Below are 15,173 nucleotides of genomic sequence, written 5' to 3'. Positions count from 1 at the left end.
ACACACATATATAAAAATTATAATTATCTTGACAAAGAAATCAGGCCATTCACATATCGTAAGAAAGCCAGACAGACAGTGCACTGAGTGGGCAGCTTGACCGCTCTAGTCTCTGACCCAGGCACGCTGCCCCCGCTCCCTGCCTGTCACTCAGCACCCACCACGCACAGGTCCCTCTCAGAAAGCTTACCCAACCTGGACTATGTGTGGTCACCTAGCTCCATGTCCTCAGGACATACACTCCCTCCTCCACAACGGAGAGCAACAGCTCATCTCGATCCTATCATTAAAAATACCTAAGAGATACGACATCCAGAGCTCGAAAAATACACAACCTCTTAGAGAGAGACCAGTTGGCCTAGTGGACAGAAAGTGGTGCTATCAAGCCAAAGGTGGGTGACTCTAATCTGTGGCCCTCATGCCTGATTTTAATTGTGTTTGGACAAACATCCTTCTAGGTCATATAGCCCTGGTGTGTCCACTTGCCGTACAGAGGTAACTTGTGGTTGCTGTGAAGCTGAACACTGTGACACTGATGTGTCAAATGCGATAATGGTCACCCATGGTAGACAGTGTTTTGTGGAGCTGTCCGATTAAAACAAGCTTGGAAGCAGGAGTGGCATCCACTTCCATAAATAGCTTGCCTCTGGAAACCCTATGAACTTGGAGAAAGAATGAAAATCACGCAAGTGTTGAGGACCTTCATTCATAGGGTCGCTATGAGTCGTCTACGATTCGACAGCACTTAACAACAACAACAACAACACACTTCCTTGTGCTGTCACAAGTTGTGGAGCTGCTTTTTACTTTAGTGACCTCTGTCCAAAGAAAACGGCCAGGTCCTGCGCCAGCCTCACAGCCGCTGCCTACCTGCATCCACCGCCGCAGCCACTGTGCCACTTCCATCTCCTGGAATATTTTCCTCTTTTTTGCTGACTCCTCTACTTGGTTACCTGTTGTGTTAACTTAGAGGTCATCAGTTCAAATCCTCCAGATGCTCCTCCAAAGACAGACAGGTAGTCCCCACCAGTCACTTTTATAGCCATGGAGACCCAATGGAGGGGTGGATGTTATGAACTGGAACCCTCACCCCGGCAGTGGGTTCAGGTTTTGGTTCTACTTTTCTAGGAGACACTGAACCCATTATACCTCACAGGGGCTCTCGGAACAAAACAGTGAAACCTGGCTCTACTCTGGGCCATCCCATGATCTCTGTCAAGCTCAAGGCCATTGCTGCTGACACTGGCTCAACCTATCTACCTTTGCAAGCACAATACTCTCCTGCACACATGACCTTTTTTCCTTGGGCCAAAGTGGATCTACACTCAGAATCAATCATGCATATTTAGCACAACAAATCAGCCCCATGCAAAATCCCCTTGGCCAATACATATTGTAATATTACGCCCTTAGCCCTCATTAGAGAGTTTTCAGGATGAAACATGTATTTCCTGTAAGAAACAAAAATGTAGAAATAGTGTACTGCATATATTTAAAATGCAACATGATCGATTTCTCGGAGGACTCTTTGTGGAGAAAGCTTCAATGCCCTATTGGGATTGATGGGCTGCTTCTTGTGTGTAATGAGAAGTGTATAATGCGCCACTTCCAGCAGTAGATGCCAAGGAGCTCAGAATTACATTTGAACATCAATCAATAAATATACTGACCCTTATAAAAGGCAAAATTGATTCTCCCTTTCTTTAGCCCAGGCTTTCTCCTTTAATTAAATTCTGTTACATTATTCCACTTTTGTTTGTTCAATTTTCCCCCTGATGATTCTAATATATCTTCAAAGTGTAGTATCTTGATGTGTATGTATTTCACTGTGAGCCCATTGCAACTGGCTGAGAGAAAGAAAATTAATTAATTAATTAACTAAGGAAATCATTTCTTTCAACAAAAGAATAGAATTTAAAAGCAAGAGAGGACATCTATCATGAAGAGGATGTCCTTGTGTGCTGCAGAATGGACAGAGACATCTGCAGGACATCTAACTGAACGAAGGGGCTTTGGTGGCACAGGTCATGGGGAGCAGGGCTGCTAAACCGGAGGGGGCACCTCTCAGGCAGTTCGAATCCGCCACCAAGTTGAGCAGTTTCCTCCAGGGAGATTGACAGCCTGTGAAAACACACTGGAGGGTCAGCTGTGAGGCAGCTCTGACTTCGTCAATGGCAATGAGTCTTGAGTTTTGATAAAGACCAAAGGCTTAAATTCTGGAAGAGAATATGAATGAAGCAACAGATCGATATGCCAGCTAAAGCCACAGACAGAGGAAAGTCTTGAAAAGACCCTTGACCAATCAGCATTTCCAACCAACCAATAAATACAGCTTTCCAAAAAGCTTTCCACTCCATCCGTCCTCAGAAAATGCGTATTGAGTGCAGGAGGAGTTAACAGTACGCACCTGCTGGAACTCCAAAGGACACCTGTGGCTCAGTTAAAGCCCTCAGTTGCTAGGGAAATGCTGTTAAGACTGACAGCCTCAGAAGCCCAGGTGTGAAGGCTCCCCTCTGTCCCCTGGGTAGCTAACAGTCCACGGACTCCTCAGCAGCCCACGTTTACCTTTCCTCTGTGTTATCTACAATGGCCAACTGCAAACACAGGACTGTGTGGCAAGCTGCCCTCTCATACACAGCTGACAAGGAATTTAAATGTGAAAATTCAATTTGTGGCATTTTCTAGGGCCAATCATATGAACACATTCCTTTTAAAAAGGACCTGTTGCCCGCAGGTCAATTATGACCTCTAGTGATCATTTAGAACAGAAAGGCCCTGGCCCTCAGGGTTTCTTCTATGCCGGAAACCTCCATGGAAGCAGACTGTCACACACATTTCCTGAGGAGCTGCTGCTGGGTTCAAACCACCAACCTTCGAGTTAGCAGTCAAGCACTTTAAGCACTCAGTCACCAGGGCTTCTGATGAGGATGGACACTCTTGGTGTTATTGTTTTGTGCCATCCAGTCGACTTCCACTCACAGAGACCCCATGCACAATAAGCCCTGGACGCTGCACTATCCTGAGCCAAATCTCACTTTCTCCCACACGCCTACCCTCAACACCCCAGACACTGCTTCAGGGCAACTTATCAAGGGTCTTTCTCTTCTGCACTGACCCACTATCCTTGCAAGCATAAAGTCCTTCTCCAAGGACTCGTCCCTATGAGCAACATGCCCAAAGTATGTGAGATGGAGTTTCAAAACCCTTGCCTTCAAGGAGCAAACTGGTTTTACCCTCTCCAGGACCTGATTTGTTCTTTTGGCAGTCCATGACATGTTCAATACTCTTTTTCCAGCACCTCAGCTCACAGGCATCGAGTCTTCTTCTGTCATCCTTAGTCACTGTCCAGCTCTCAGATGCAAGCACCCTAGAATCTAGCACGTCCACCCCTGTCACATATTGACAGGAATACATATATTCTCCATAAGGTATACTAAGATTTTCCTAGTAGTGATATTTGTAATAACTCTAAAATGAAGATCCATTCAGTAATAGAAGGGTAAATAGACTGTGCTACATTCATAGACTGCAAATTCCAGGCAATAAAGAACATGAAGAACTCACAAGATGTACTCAGTAATGTGTATGAATCTCACAAAACATAATGTGGATAAAAAAAAAAAAAACCCCAGACACAAATCAGCTCCATGCTATATGATTCCATTTATATAAATACAAGAAGCAGCAAAACTAATCAGTGTTGATGAAGCTGGGAAAAGACTGCCTTGGGGCTGTGTTTAGAGGTGTGACTGGAAAGGGTCCAAGTGACTTCCCAAGAGTTGCTGATGTTTCTGAAACTGAATGTTGTTTCCACCGGCATGTCTGGCTTAATAATCACCAAGTAATACGTAGTGGTGCATGCTTTGTACACACTGTGAGCATCAACTAGCTTGTGAATGAGAGGAAGCCAGCATGAGACAGAAAAACATGGAAATCTTGAGTCTCTTCCTGAACATCAGCAAAAGAATCAATCTACTGAAGAAACACTACAGATGATCTTCCTACCAGTCTTTGTAGGATTCACTTCCAGTCTTCCCAGGATGGTCTACAAATTACAATGGCGTTAAGATTACTGTCCTTATGGTACATTAAAACATTTGTAAAGCTACTGCTACTAACTACTAGCTCAATATTGCCAGTCAAATTGCAGCCAGCGGTCACGTTAGAATAGACTATCAATTACTCCTATGCAGCTCGAGCTGAAGGTGAAGGAAATGAAAGCTGGTCCAAAAGAGACAAAGGGCAACCTCGAGTACATCCTGCTTGAATTTCAAGACCATGTGAAGATTTGTCACATCACTATTCACTGACGTTTCTGGGCTTTACTTTCAATACTATGGCTACCCGTGTTCCTCTTTTCTTCACCGTGCTTGCCGCAAGCGAGAGGGACTGGAAGCAGCTGCTGCTGAAGAACAAAGACTGCAGCCTTCAACATGGATTAACATCTCAACATCAGGAAAAGAACAGTTCTCATCAAGGGCAGCATCACAATAGATGGAGAAAAGATACAAATTGTCAGCGACTTCATTGTACTTGGCTTCATGAGCAACACCCTTGGTATCAGCAAGAAGGAGATGTGTTACACTGGGAAGGTCTGCAGTCAGGGGTCTTTCCAAAATATTGAGGAGCAGTGATGTCAGTTTGAGGACCAAGATGTGACTTATTCAGGCCATAGTCTTTTCAATCACCTGCTATGCATCTGAGAGCTGCATAATGAATAAAGATGACAGAAGAACTGATGCCTTTGAGCTATCCTGTTGCAGAAGAGTGCTGAATTCCCCATGGACTGCCAAAACAACAAACAAATAGGTTTTGGAGAAAGTGCAGTCAGAGTACTCCTTGGAGGCAAAGATGACAAAGTTTCGTCTCACGTACTTTGGGCATGCTGTTAGGAGAAGCTGTTCCTTAGAGAGGGATATCATAGTTGGAAAGGTAGAGGGTTGGCCAAAGAGAAGAAGACCCTCAAATAAATGGATTGACACAGTGACGGCTGCAAAGGGCTCAAGTGTGTCAGAGATTGTGAAGATGGCACAGGATAGGACAGGGTTCAGATCAGCTATCTATAGACTCACTGAGTCATACTCAACTTGATGGAATCCAACAACAACTAAAGATCACCAAGCTACTATGGAGTGACATCAAGGATATTACACCTGAAGGAGGCGAAAAATCATTAAACTATAGGACAGAAATAAAGGAGCAGGCCACCTATCAGAAGAGACTCTGAAATTTGTTCCAAACACAGAGACATGAAAGCAAAAAGAGGACAGCTCAAGAAAGCAACATATTAGTAAAAAATGTCCAAAGACCCGAAAACCTGAAGGTGAGAGTTCAAATCCACTGCAGCCCCTTGGAGGAAAGACGTGAAGCCTCCTGCCCTTACAGTTTACAGCTTGGAAGCCCCATGGAGGAGCACAGTGCTGAGAACTGGCTTGACGGCAGGGACAGTCTAGCTTTGAACTCTCTCCTGACCTAGAGTTGACTCCTTCTTCTCACAGGTCATTCTAGCGGCTGTAAACGTATGGGAGGAGACTGTCCATTTTCTCCTTTGGAGCACGTGATCAATTCCGGCCACTCGTTGATGGCTAGCAGCCTGGCTGTGATGGACTGAGCTGACAGGGCTTCCACACAAAACAGAACGTCTGAAATCCAACAGGAAGGTATTTGATATAACGTCATTTAGTACACAAGAGGGTCACTTAACAACTCTCGGGCCATCTAGAAAACTATGAATCAAGATTTTTCCCCTTCTTAAAATGGAATGATTTAAAATGAAAAAAAAATCACTAAAATAAAAGAAATAAAACAACTGAAATACTAAAAGGACTAGAGAGGAAAACTAAAATTTCCCTCAGGATACTACGAGAAGTTTTTTGTTTTTTTTTTAAGTTTAGCCATTTTAGCTTTCTATAATGTCTGGAGGATTAGTGGTAAGGAGGTGTACAGCCAACCCGAACACATGCAGTTTGAACCCACCAACTGCTCCCCAGTAGAAAGATGGCAATGTGTTCCCTTCTAAACAACATGCCTCCGGAAACTCTATGAACTTTGATAAATGTCAACAGTTATAGAAAGGCTTCAGGCCTTTTGTTCATACGGTCATGACGAGTCGTGCTCAACTCAATGGTAATCAACAATAGCAATTAGTAGATAGAGGGTCTCTGGTGGTGTAAGGGATTTTACACTGGGCTGTTAACCTAAAGGTTAGAAGTTCAAATCCACAAGCAACTCCCAGGCAGAGAGACGGGCGGCCTTCCCTGTAAAGTCAGCAGTCTGAGGGCAGGTGCCAGTCACTCCCAGATCAGACCTAGCAATACGCTTACTCAAAACCGTGAAAAAAGAGGAAGAATGAAAACCCACTGCTACCATGCAGGTTCCGACTTCTAGCACCCTCCGGGTCAGGGTAGAACTGCCCCAGAGGGTTTATGGAAACAGACTACAGTATCTTTTCACAGCAGGGTGTCTGGTGCATTTGAACTAATGACCTTAATCCCTGCACCACTAGGGCTGTTGCTGGAAAACCCCATGGGAGTAGTTCTACTCTGTCCTGAAAGGGCACTATGAGTGGGACTTGACTGAACAGCAGACACACAGTATACACATGGAACAACACATCTGTAAATGACCCTCATTCCTGTACCTAATACTTACATAACACCATGTGGTGTCAAGGGTTTACTGTTCAAAGTGGCTTCCCTGTCCATTAAGTTACTTTGCCACATGGATGGCTAAGAATTTGTGAATAGGGTGTGCTACCCTATCCATGAGAGGATCGGCTACTCTTGCCATTAAATTGAGCAGATCCAGCAGCAGATTGGAAGAATTTTTTTCCCCGGTAAAGGAGAATGTAGCATGTCTTTCTGGGGCAGACAATCACGCACCAGTCATAGCAACCACAGCAGAGAACCAGAGACTTGACAGGAGACGGAGCAGACCTCAGCAGTGCTGTACCACAGAATCAGAGCTCAGAGTCTTTGGAGGACTGGAGCGAGGAGAGTCAGAATTGGCAGGACTCAGAGCTTTGTAATATTGACCTAAAGCTGCGAGGCTCAGGCTGAGGCACCTTTGGGCACATTTTGGAAGTTGTCCTGGCTATATTCTCCTACTAACCTGGTTTATAATCGTTTGATTTCCCCATTATGGTTCTGGGTGGTCTGTGAGCTATCACATTGGATTCTGAACCCAGTAGAGCATCAAGAGTGGCGCTGGGATGAGTAGAAAGATGTATGTGAGCGTGGGGGACATGCCTGACTGTATGGGCATTGCTGTTGTGTTGTTGATGCTGTTGACGGGGACAGTTTCCTTTTGTGGAGCTGTAAATGTCAGATATAGCTGACCCCATGGGTTCCTTGCCACTCATTCATTAGTTTAATAAAAAGAAAGCAACCACTATATGGTAGAAACTTTCTCCAACTGCAGATGAAAAGAGAATAAAGTCCTGCCTCAAGCTGCTGTATTATTTTCTACAGGAAAACAGAGGGAATTAATGAAATTGATGTCATTGTTGTTGCTGACTGTTGAGTCTATCTTGCTCCCTGGGGCCTTATAAGGCAGAATGGCACTCCTCCCAAGGTTTCCATGCCTGGATTCTTTGAGGAAACAGGTCTCCAGGGCTTTTCTCCTGCAGGGCACTAGATGTGCTTGAGCTACTAACCTTTCATCTAGCCTGGCAAATGTGATAGCCACTACACCAGAAAAGCACCACAGTAATATTATCAAAGCCCAAGCTCACTGTCTTCCCATGGTTTGGAATCATGGCAACCCTTTATTGGCATTTTGAGGCTGTAAATCCTCGAGGAGGACTCTGCCTACCTTCATCCATTGGAGGAGTTTTTATATTTGGACAGCTGACCTTGAGCTGGCATTCCAGCATGCAGCACACTACACTGCTAAGATTTCTTTTCTTTTCTATGGAAATACATACAGCAGACAAAGAAGACATGCATCGTGGAGCTGTGGTGAAGGGGTTACTAAGAGGCTGGCATGCTACCTAGTGCAGTAAAGGAAGGCCTCCCTAAAAGGTCAAGTACTTGAACAAAAATTTGATGGATGAGAAAAGAGTAAGAAACTGTGTCACATTGGGGGAAATGCAAGTCAGAAAAAAGGGCAGGTCCATGCAACTGGTACCCAAAAGGACCAAAGAGGAAGTCAGGGAGCACTGGCCGAGCAAATGAAGGAGAAAGAAGGAAGGTCATGAGGATGCAAAGGTGTCTAGGTCATGAAGGGCCCGACGGCAACGAGCATCCCAGCAAACTGGAGTCCCCTGGGGCTAGGAGGGGAGAAACGTCATGGTCCGACTGGTTCTGAAGGAGTTTCCTTCAAACAAAAATGACCACCCCAAGAACGATGGAGAAGATAAGTGTAGAACTTAAAGTTTTTCATTCAATAAAATGTATTGAGAGCCTTGGTGGCATGATAAGTTACACACTGGGCTACAAACCCAGGGGAGGAGACTCCTACATCCCTGCCCCGGCTCATGGGGAAGACAGCCCCAGCCTTTCAGAATTGCCAGTCACATTGGAGCTTTATATGCAAAAACAATACCTTTTATCTTATCTCAGGTGTTATAATTTGGTCAGTCTTAGAGAAACCCGACAAATAGCTTGTGAATGTATCCCTGTGGATCATTTCTGCTCTGTGTCAGATCAATGTATGATTGGCGAGTATAAAACTCGCTCTCAAGTAGGAGTCATGGGTGGTGAACTGTTGAGCTGTTACCTGACAGTCTGGGAGCTCAAACTCATCCTGAGCTACTCTTCAGGAGAAAGATGGCTGGTCATCTCCAGCGAAGATCTGCAGCCCTGGAGGATCACCGTGAGCTGGAATTAACTCTACCATGTCCTCAAGCCAAGGAGAAAGTAAAATAAGAATGACTTCTTCTGTTCCCCTAGAGTTGAAGAAGGATACATTTATAAATAATTGGATGGGTAAACTGTTGCATAAAGCTTCCATTGAAGACAACATCTTTGTAACCACAGCCTTGGGTCCACATCCCAGCAGGCTTTAAGTTGGCACAGAAAGTGTCTATTTGTCCAAGACAAGTCTGAACCTCTCCAGACTTCTGGTTTCTGGGTATGCGTAAGATGACACACAGCCAAGATCTTCATAGAGAAGAAGAATTGGGAACTATTCACTTTTCATATCTCCTGGCTCAGCAGAGAATGAAAGGACGGAGCAGGTGAGGCTGCAATTCGTTGTTTCACACGAGGTCCTTAAGTATTGGAGCCCAAAGGATGGCACCTAACGGCAGCAGCATTCTTCATAGACAAACATCGTCACAATGGAAACAAGGGGGTTATTTCCTGATTAAAGTTTATAACGGCTCATCTTTAAACAAAATGTAACAAAAAATGTCATGAAAGTAAAACGACTGCTTAGTATTGACTGAATATCTGACTTTGGGCTAAAAATAGTTGCTGGTTACATCAATCACGATTTTAGAAATAACTTTGCCTTCTCACACATTGATTCTGACTATTTAGATAAGGATTTCTGCACTCATCATCCATCCAGTGAAGTCTGTTCATGATAAAGTTTGTAAGCTTAACACTACAGCATTCTCCCGAGACTATCAGGAACCATCACACAGCTCCCGAGGGGACAGTCCCATGTCGTCTGTGAAATCTCACTGGAATATCAACTTCTCTAAGTGGCAAAGTATTCAAAGAGAGAAGTGAACTCAAGCCCTTTTAACCTAGGAAATGGTTAGACGGCTTTGGGAATATAGGGTTTTGACTAAGAAAAGCTGGGATCGTGCCATTACATTCTCTGCATAGAAATGAACCTTAAGAAAAGACAGGGATATTTTAACTTTATAAATGCCAAAACACCCACACTGCTGAAGACTGGAATGACAAAATGTTTTCTTTCCCGAGCCACAGAGACGAGTTTGTGCAAACTGTATTATCCATTTCTGCCTTATCAAGACCCTCAATGTGATGGATTGATGCAGTTTTGGGAGCAATGGTTTCAAGGGTGTCAGAGGTGCTGAGGAGGGCTCAGGATAACTCAGGGTTCAGAGCTGTTGTTCACAGGGTCGCTATGAGTTATACTTGACTCCAGGCACCTGAAAACACGGAGAACGCCGTTCCTAAGGCGCTCTGGTGGCGTGCTCCACAGGAAGCTGTGCCATTCACCCAAAGCCGAGCTTCTCTGGCAGTTGGATCTTCCAGTGGTGTCTCGGGGAAAATATGAACAATCATCTCCAGTACAATCTGCAGCCACTGAAAACTGCTGGAGGGTCAGCCAACTATGAGTTCCATGTTGCCGGCAATAAGTTGGGGTTTTTGTCTATTTAAATTGTTCTTAGTGGTGGTAGTTTTCTTCAGGCTGAAGGCCTTGTTTTGCTTGCTGTTGATATCAAATCATCAACACTGCTTATTTGACAAGCATCAGGTGCTACAAAAAGCTCTTGAATGAATAATGTTTACATCTAAAAATCATAATTTATTCTAAATGGAGTGGAGAAAAACCACAACCTACCCCATTTCAAGGTCCCAGTGCAGGCATAGATACTGTGTAAAAGGTTTTCTTTAAAATAATAATAATAATAATAATAATAATAATAGAAGAAGAAGAAGGAGAAGATGATGATGATGATGATGATTTTTCTCTCACAAGCTGTTTAAGCAGAACGCCACTTCATAAACTTTCTGCATTTTGCCGGCATGTTTGCTGGGTGGTGCGGTGGTTTGTGATTGGTTTCCAAGCTAAAGTCTGGTGGGCTGAACCCATATAGAGGCCTTACAGCAGAAAGGCATAGTGATACATCTCGATAAAGATCACAGCCAAGAAAGTTCAATGTTACACAAGGTCCACCCACTTGTGCTGGAATCCACATGATGACACTGAGTTTTCTACTTTTAACACTGAATCATTTGATCATACAGAACTGACACTTCTGGAGTAAGCGTAGGTTTAATTTAAAGAGAAAGACAATATAAGAACTGACACAGATCCAGAAAACAGGAAAAATCATCTGACCTTTTCATTTATTCCCCCTACACGCTTAAAAGGAGATGTGATGGTGTAATGGTAAGGAGTTGTGCTGTCAATACAAGTGAATACAGTTCAAACCCACCAGCTGCTCCATGGGAGACGGACAGTATCCTCCTGTGCAATTAACTGCCTCTGAAAGCCCGCGGGAGGGTCGGCTAGGGGTAGGTTCTGCCTTGACAGCACACAACAGCACCTACTTATGGCATTAAAATGTCATAGTTGGGGGGGAAAATCCATCAGAATTATCATCATAAATATTGTGTAGAAGACAGGATGAATGAGTCACTTGAATAGTAATGAAAATGAAATCCTGAGCAACTGATAAATGAGTCAGTCTGACTCCACTGTGGACTCGTTCCTATGAACTACAAGGGGAAGACGACAGTGGCAACGTGCAAGAGAATCAGTTTATTTCCCAGATTTTCAATGACTGTTCATCTGTGGACACAGGTACCAATAATTAACACACCTTTCTGCGTGGTCTCCCGCGTAGAAGACTTGGTGAAGGTGATGTGTTTCATGTGTGCACTTGAAGTATGTAACTTGGGAATGAGGTATTAGGTTTGCAACATTTAAGTAAAACAAATAATGTGACATTGGAAAGCAGCACGATTCATTTCCCATAATGAGTTACGATGCGGTAAATCAGATCAACCCAGGGTGTAAATTACACAGCTCTGAAAGCAGCATTTATTATTTAATGCCTCATTCCCAGGCAGGTGCTTACTCAGTAGTAAAATCGGGTCTAGCACACCAAGCTTAAAACTACTCAACAGAGCATTCTGTTTTGCTGGTTTGTTTTTAACAAAACGACTATGCATGGCGTCAAACCACTTGTATGCATTTTTAACACTTTTCCCCAACACTATTAAGAATGCAATATTCCTTTGCTACCAAAACCAGAAATGAGGTATGGACGGACTGTACAGATGAGCAGAAGTTCTTGAACTGGAGTTTGGATTTTTTTTTAAAAGCATCACTTAGGGATGTTATGACAAAAGAGTTTCCAGGTTAACTACCCTTCTGGTTGCTTTTATTTTGTAAGACAGTGGTGCCGGAGTAAAACGTAAGATGTTCTACAATTAACTAAACAGATGAAGTTTCTCATTATGAAGGATTTACTGAGCTGATGTTCCCAGGCGTGTATTAGGGCGTGTTAAACTTTTCAAGAGAAGTTTGTGCTTCCTAAGAGTTCTCCTTCCTGAGGGGCTAAAATGTGCAAAAATGAATGAATGAAAGCCTAACTTTTCTGTAAACGTTTGTTAAAATGACAATAAAATTTTTTTAAAAAGTATTAAAAAATGTAAAAAGAGTTCTCCTTCCTAAGGAAGGTCCTTTGCTGAGTAAAGCTACTGTCGTTAGGGGCCATTCAATCTACTACAAGTCATGGAAACCCCACCAACAGCATATCTCATCTCTGCCGTGTCCACTGCTGTCCTCCCCACCTGTGCCAGGCTCAAGCCCATTGCTGCAGTCACTGTGCCAATCCATCTCGGTGAGGGTCTTCTGCAAGCCACTCACGGCTGTTGAGTCAGAACCACTCAGACCAACCCTCTAGTGAGTTTTCAGAGGCCCAGGAAGACACTGTCAGGCTTTTCCTCACAGAGCGTCTGGGGGAGTCAAGCCACACACCTTTGGCCTGGCTGTGTAACTCTCTACTCTTTAGGCCACCAGAGCTCCCTGGTGGGCAAAGGACTTGGAATAAGTGAATGGGGTCTTTTCTCCTTAGTGCAAACTGCTTGTGAGAAATTGGGGTGGGGGAAGTGTTGAAACTCAGCAGGTTTTCTTGTACAGTAATGCTTATAACGTATTATTGTTGTTATGTGCGTAGAAGCCAGTATGATTCATAACCACCTACGAACTACAGACCTGAACCCTGTCCGATCCTATGCCATCCTCATCATCTCTGACATTACTGAGTCCATTAAGGTTGTCACCGTGTCAATCCACCTGAGAGTCTTCCTCTCTTGGCTGACCCCCTCCAAGGAATAGTGCATAACAGACTGCCAACCACAGGGGAGAAGGCTGTCCAATCTCCTCCCTTAAGATTTACTGCCCCTAGAAGATCCTGGGAAGTGAGTATTGAGTGGGAAGCCACCGGAGGGCAGCGAGTTTGGTTTTGTGGCGTTTTCAAGCTCTCTGAAATCCAGTGGCACACTGGTTAAAGTGCTAATCTAAGGCCACTCTACAGAGGGAGATGTAGCAGTCTGCATCCCTACAGGTTTACAGCCTTGGGAACCAACACCTGGCGCGGTTCTGCCTGATGGATCTAGAAGGTCCCTAGACGTCGGTGTGGACCTGACAGCAGTGGGTGTGGACCTGAGGGCGTGGGGACTGCGTGCTCGGGAAGGTGCTTCCACCGGGGACTGGACGTCGCTGCTCAGGGTCCCGGGCAGCGTGGTCCCCGATGGGCACAGCCCCAGCAGGGCAGCCTCCACCTGGCATGACCCGCATGGCTTCGGAAGGCGCTCAGTGGGGACAGGACTTACGACCGAGTTTTTCATCATGGCTTTGACCGTGAAGCCCTCGGAGACCAGGGCATGCGGCTGGTGCACCGGGAGCGCCTGCTGGGCCAGCAGCTTGGTCCTCTTCGGCATCTTGTCTGGGCATTTGCTTATGCTTAGTGTCTCTTTCTCTGCCACCATCTTCCTAGGCAGTAGTGTCTTGTTTCTCACCAACAAGTGTTTGAATTAAGTGTATTACGGGTGTGGGAGGCGCCCCACCGACGGGAAGGCAGCCCCTCCTGGTGCCCAGGTGGACCCAGGTGTTTGGCAGCTCCTATGTGAGGGGACTTCGGGGAAGGGGAGGGGAAGGCAGGACCGCAGCCAGAGCGGTAACAAGCTTCCAAAAGTGAGCCCGCCGTTGCTAAGCAACGCATCAACATTGCGGCCTCGTCCTGTCGTGACGTAAGCCTGGAAGCCGGAAAGAGCCCCCGCTGGAGGCCACGCCGGGACTACGACTCCCAGCAGCCCGCGGGCCGCAAGTACTCCGCGCCTGCGCCTTTGTGCCGACTCGGGTTGGGGGCGGGTGTGAGCGGCCCTGGAATGCAACGTGTGGGCGGGGCCGAGGAGCGACTGTGTCTCAGAACTACAACTCCCGAAAGGCCTCGGGCGGCCGGCCTCCGCGCGTGCGTATTAGACCGGCGGGCGTGGGGAGGGGGCAGGGCGGCTGGAGTGACAGCAGGACAAGCGGCCGTGGAAGGTGGCGGGCGCGGGCGAGCGGCCGCCGCCCGTCCGTGACCATGATAGGTACGTGGTGCCTACCAGGTACAGCGTCTGTGCGCCGCGCCGGGGCCCGGGAGCCCGCGTGACACCTGCCAGTGACAGGCGATAGGTGCCCACGCTGCCCGCGCTCCTGTCCCGTGCCCACCCCGGGCCTGCGGCCCTCCTATGTGTGGGCCCCAAATCAAACCTGTGCTCTGTGACCTCTGCCCTCCTTTGCGCTGGGCAGGCTCTAGGCAAAGCCACTAGCCAGCATGGCCCTGGTGTGGCACCGCCCCCAGGTGACCACCTCTCTCCAGGCGCCACAAGGTCCCCAAAGCCCGTTGAGGTCACTAGAGCGCCGCCATTGCCAGTCCAGGTGTCCTGCACCTTCCCCAGGTGAGCTGGCCTGGCTGACTTTCAATCTAGGACACAGTAGGGCTCCAAGTGACAGCCTGGTGACAATCACACTCTGGTGAAAAACAGGTGGCATTGAATGAAAACATCCCTTCACACTTCGTGGCCCCTCGAGGTTTCCTTCCCAAACACCTCTCCCTCAGAGTCTATGGTGACAGGAATATTAGTCACGTGATGTGGCATAGATTGAGTCCTTTCCCTTTTACATAACGAATTAACTGCAATACAGCTTTTCTTAGCTCAAAATAGCCTAGATGCTATGTTGGGAGGGAAGTTTTGCAAGTGGATATGAGAATGTTTCTAAACATCATGTTTAAAACGCACAAATGTCTCCCCTTCAGAGGTTGTGAATAATGAGTTATTCTTGATAGAGACTATCTCTAAAACTTGGTAGAAATGCACAGTGTGGATTGGAAGACATTACTTTAGGGGACACGTTATGAAAGAGACTTGCTCCAGGTTATGTATTAGGAATGTCGTGAGGTTATTAGGGTTAATTTCTGAGGAATGGCACTTACAAAATGCTTTTGATCCCATGAGTACATGGGAACTCAGATG

General features: G+C 45.9%; 1 protein-coding gene across 1 annotated transcript in view; it reads right to left on the bottom strand.

Annotated features, from left to right (window-relative positions):
- PACRG (PARK2 co-regulated) overlaps positions 1–13,677 on the bottom strand; it is an 870,811-nt gene extending 857,134 nt beyond the window's left edge. The window contains exon 1 of the mRNA XM_006882777.1: positions 13,488–13,677. Within this exon, the coding sequence (XP_006882839.1) occupies positions 13,488–13,643 (156 nt within the window). The 5' untranslated portion in view covers positions 13,644–13,677. The remainder of the gene's footprint in view (positions 1–13,487) is intronic.
- Between the last annotated feature and the right edge of the window lie 1,496 nt (positions 13,678–15,173).

Source organism: Elephantulus edwardii, unplaced genomic scaffold, assembly GCF_000299155.1.
Source record: "Elephantulus edwardii isolate Elephantulus edwardi_28Jun2011 unplaced genomic scaffold, EleEdw1.0 scaffold00024, whole genome shotgun sequence".
Taxonomy (NCBI): domain Eukaryota; kingdom Metazoa; phylum Chordata; class Mammalia; order Macroscelidea; family Macroscelididae; genus Elephantulus; species Elephantulus edwardii.
The sequence above is the reverse complement of the archived record's forward strand: the minus strand, read 5'-3'. Positions and strand labels throughout refer to the sequence as shown.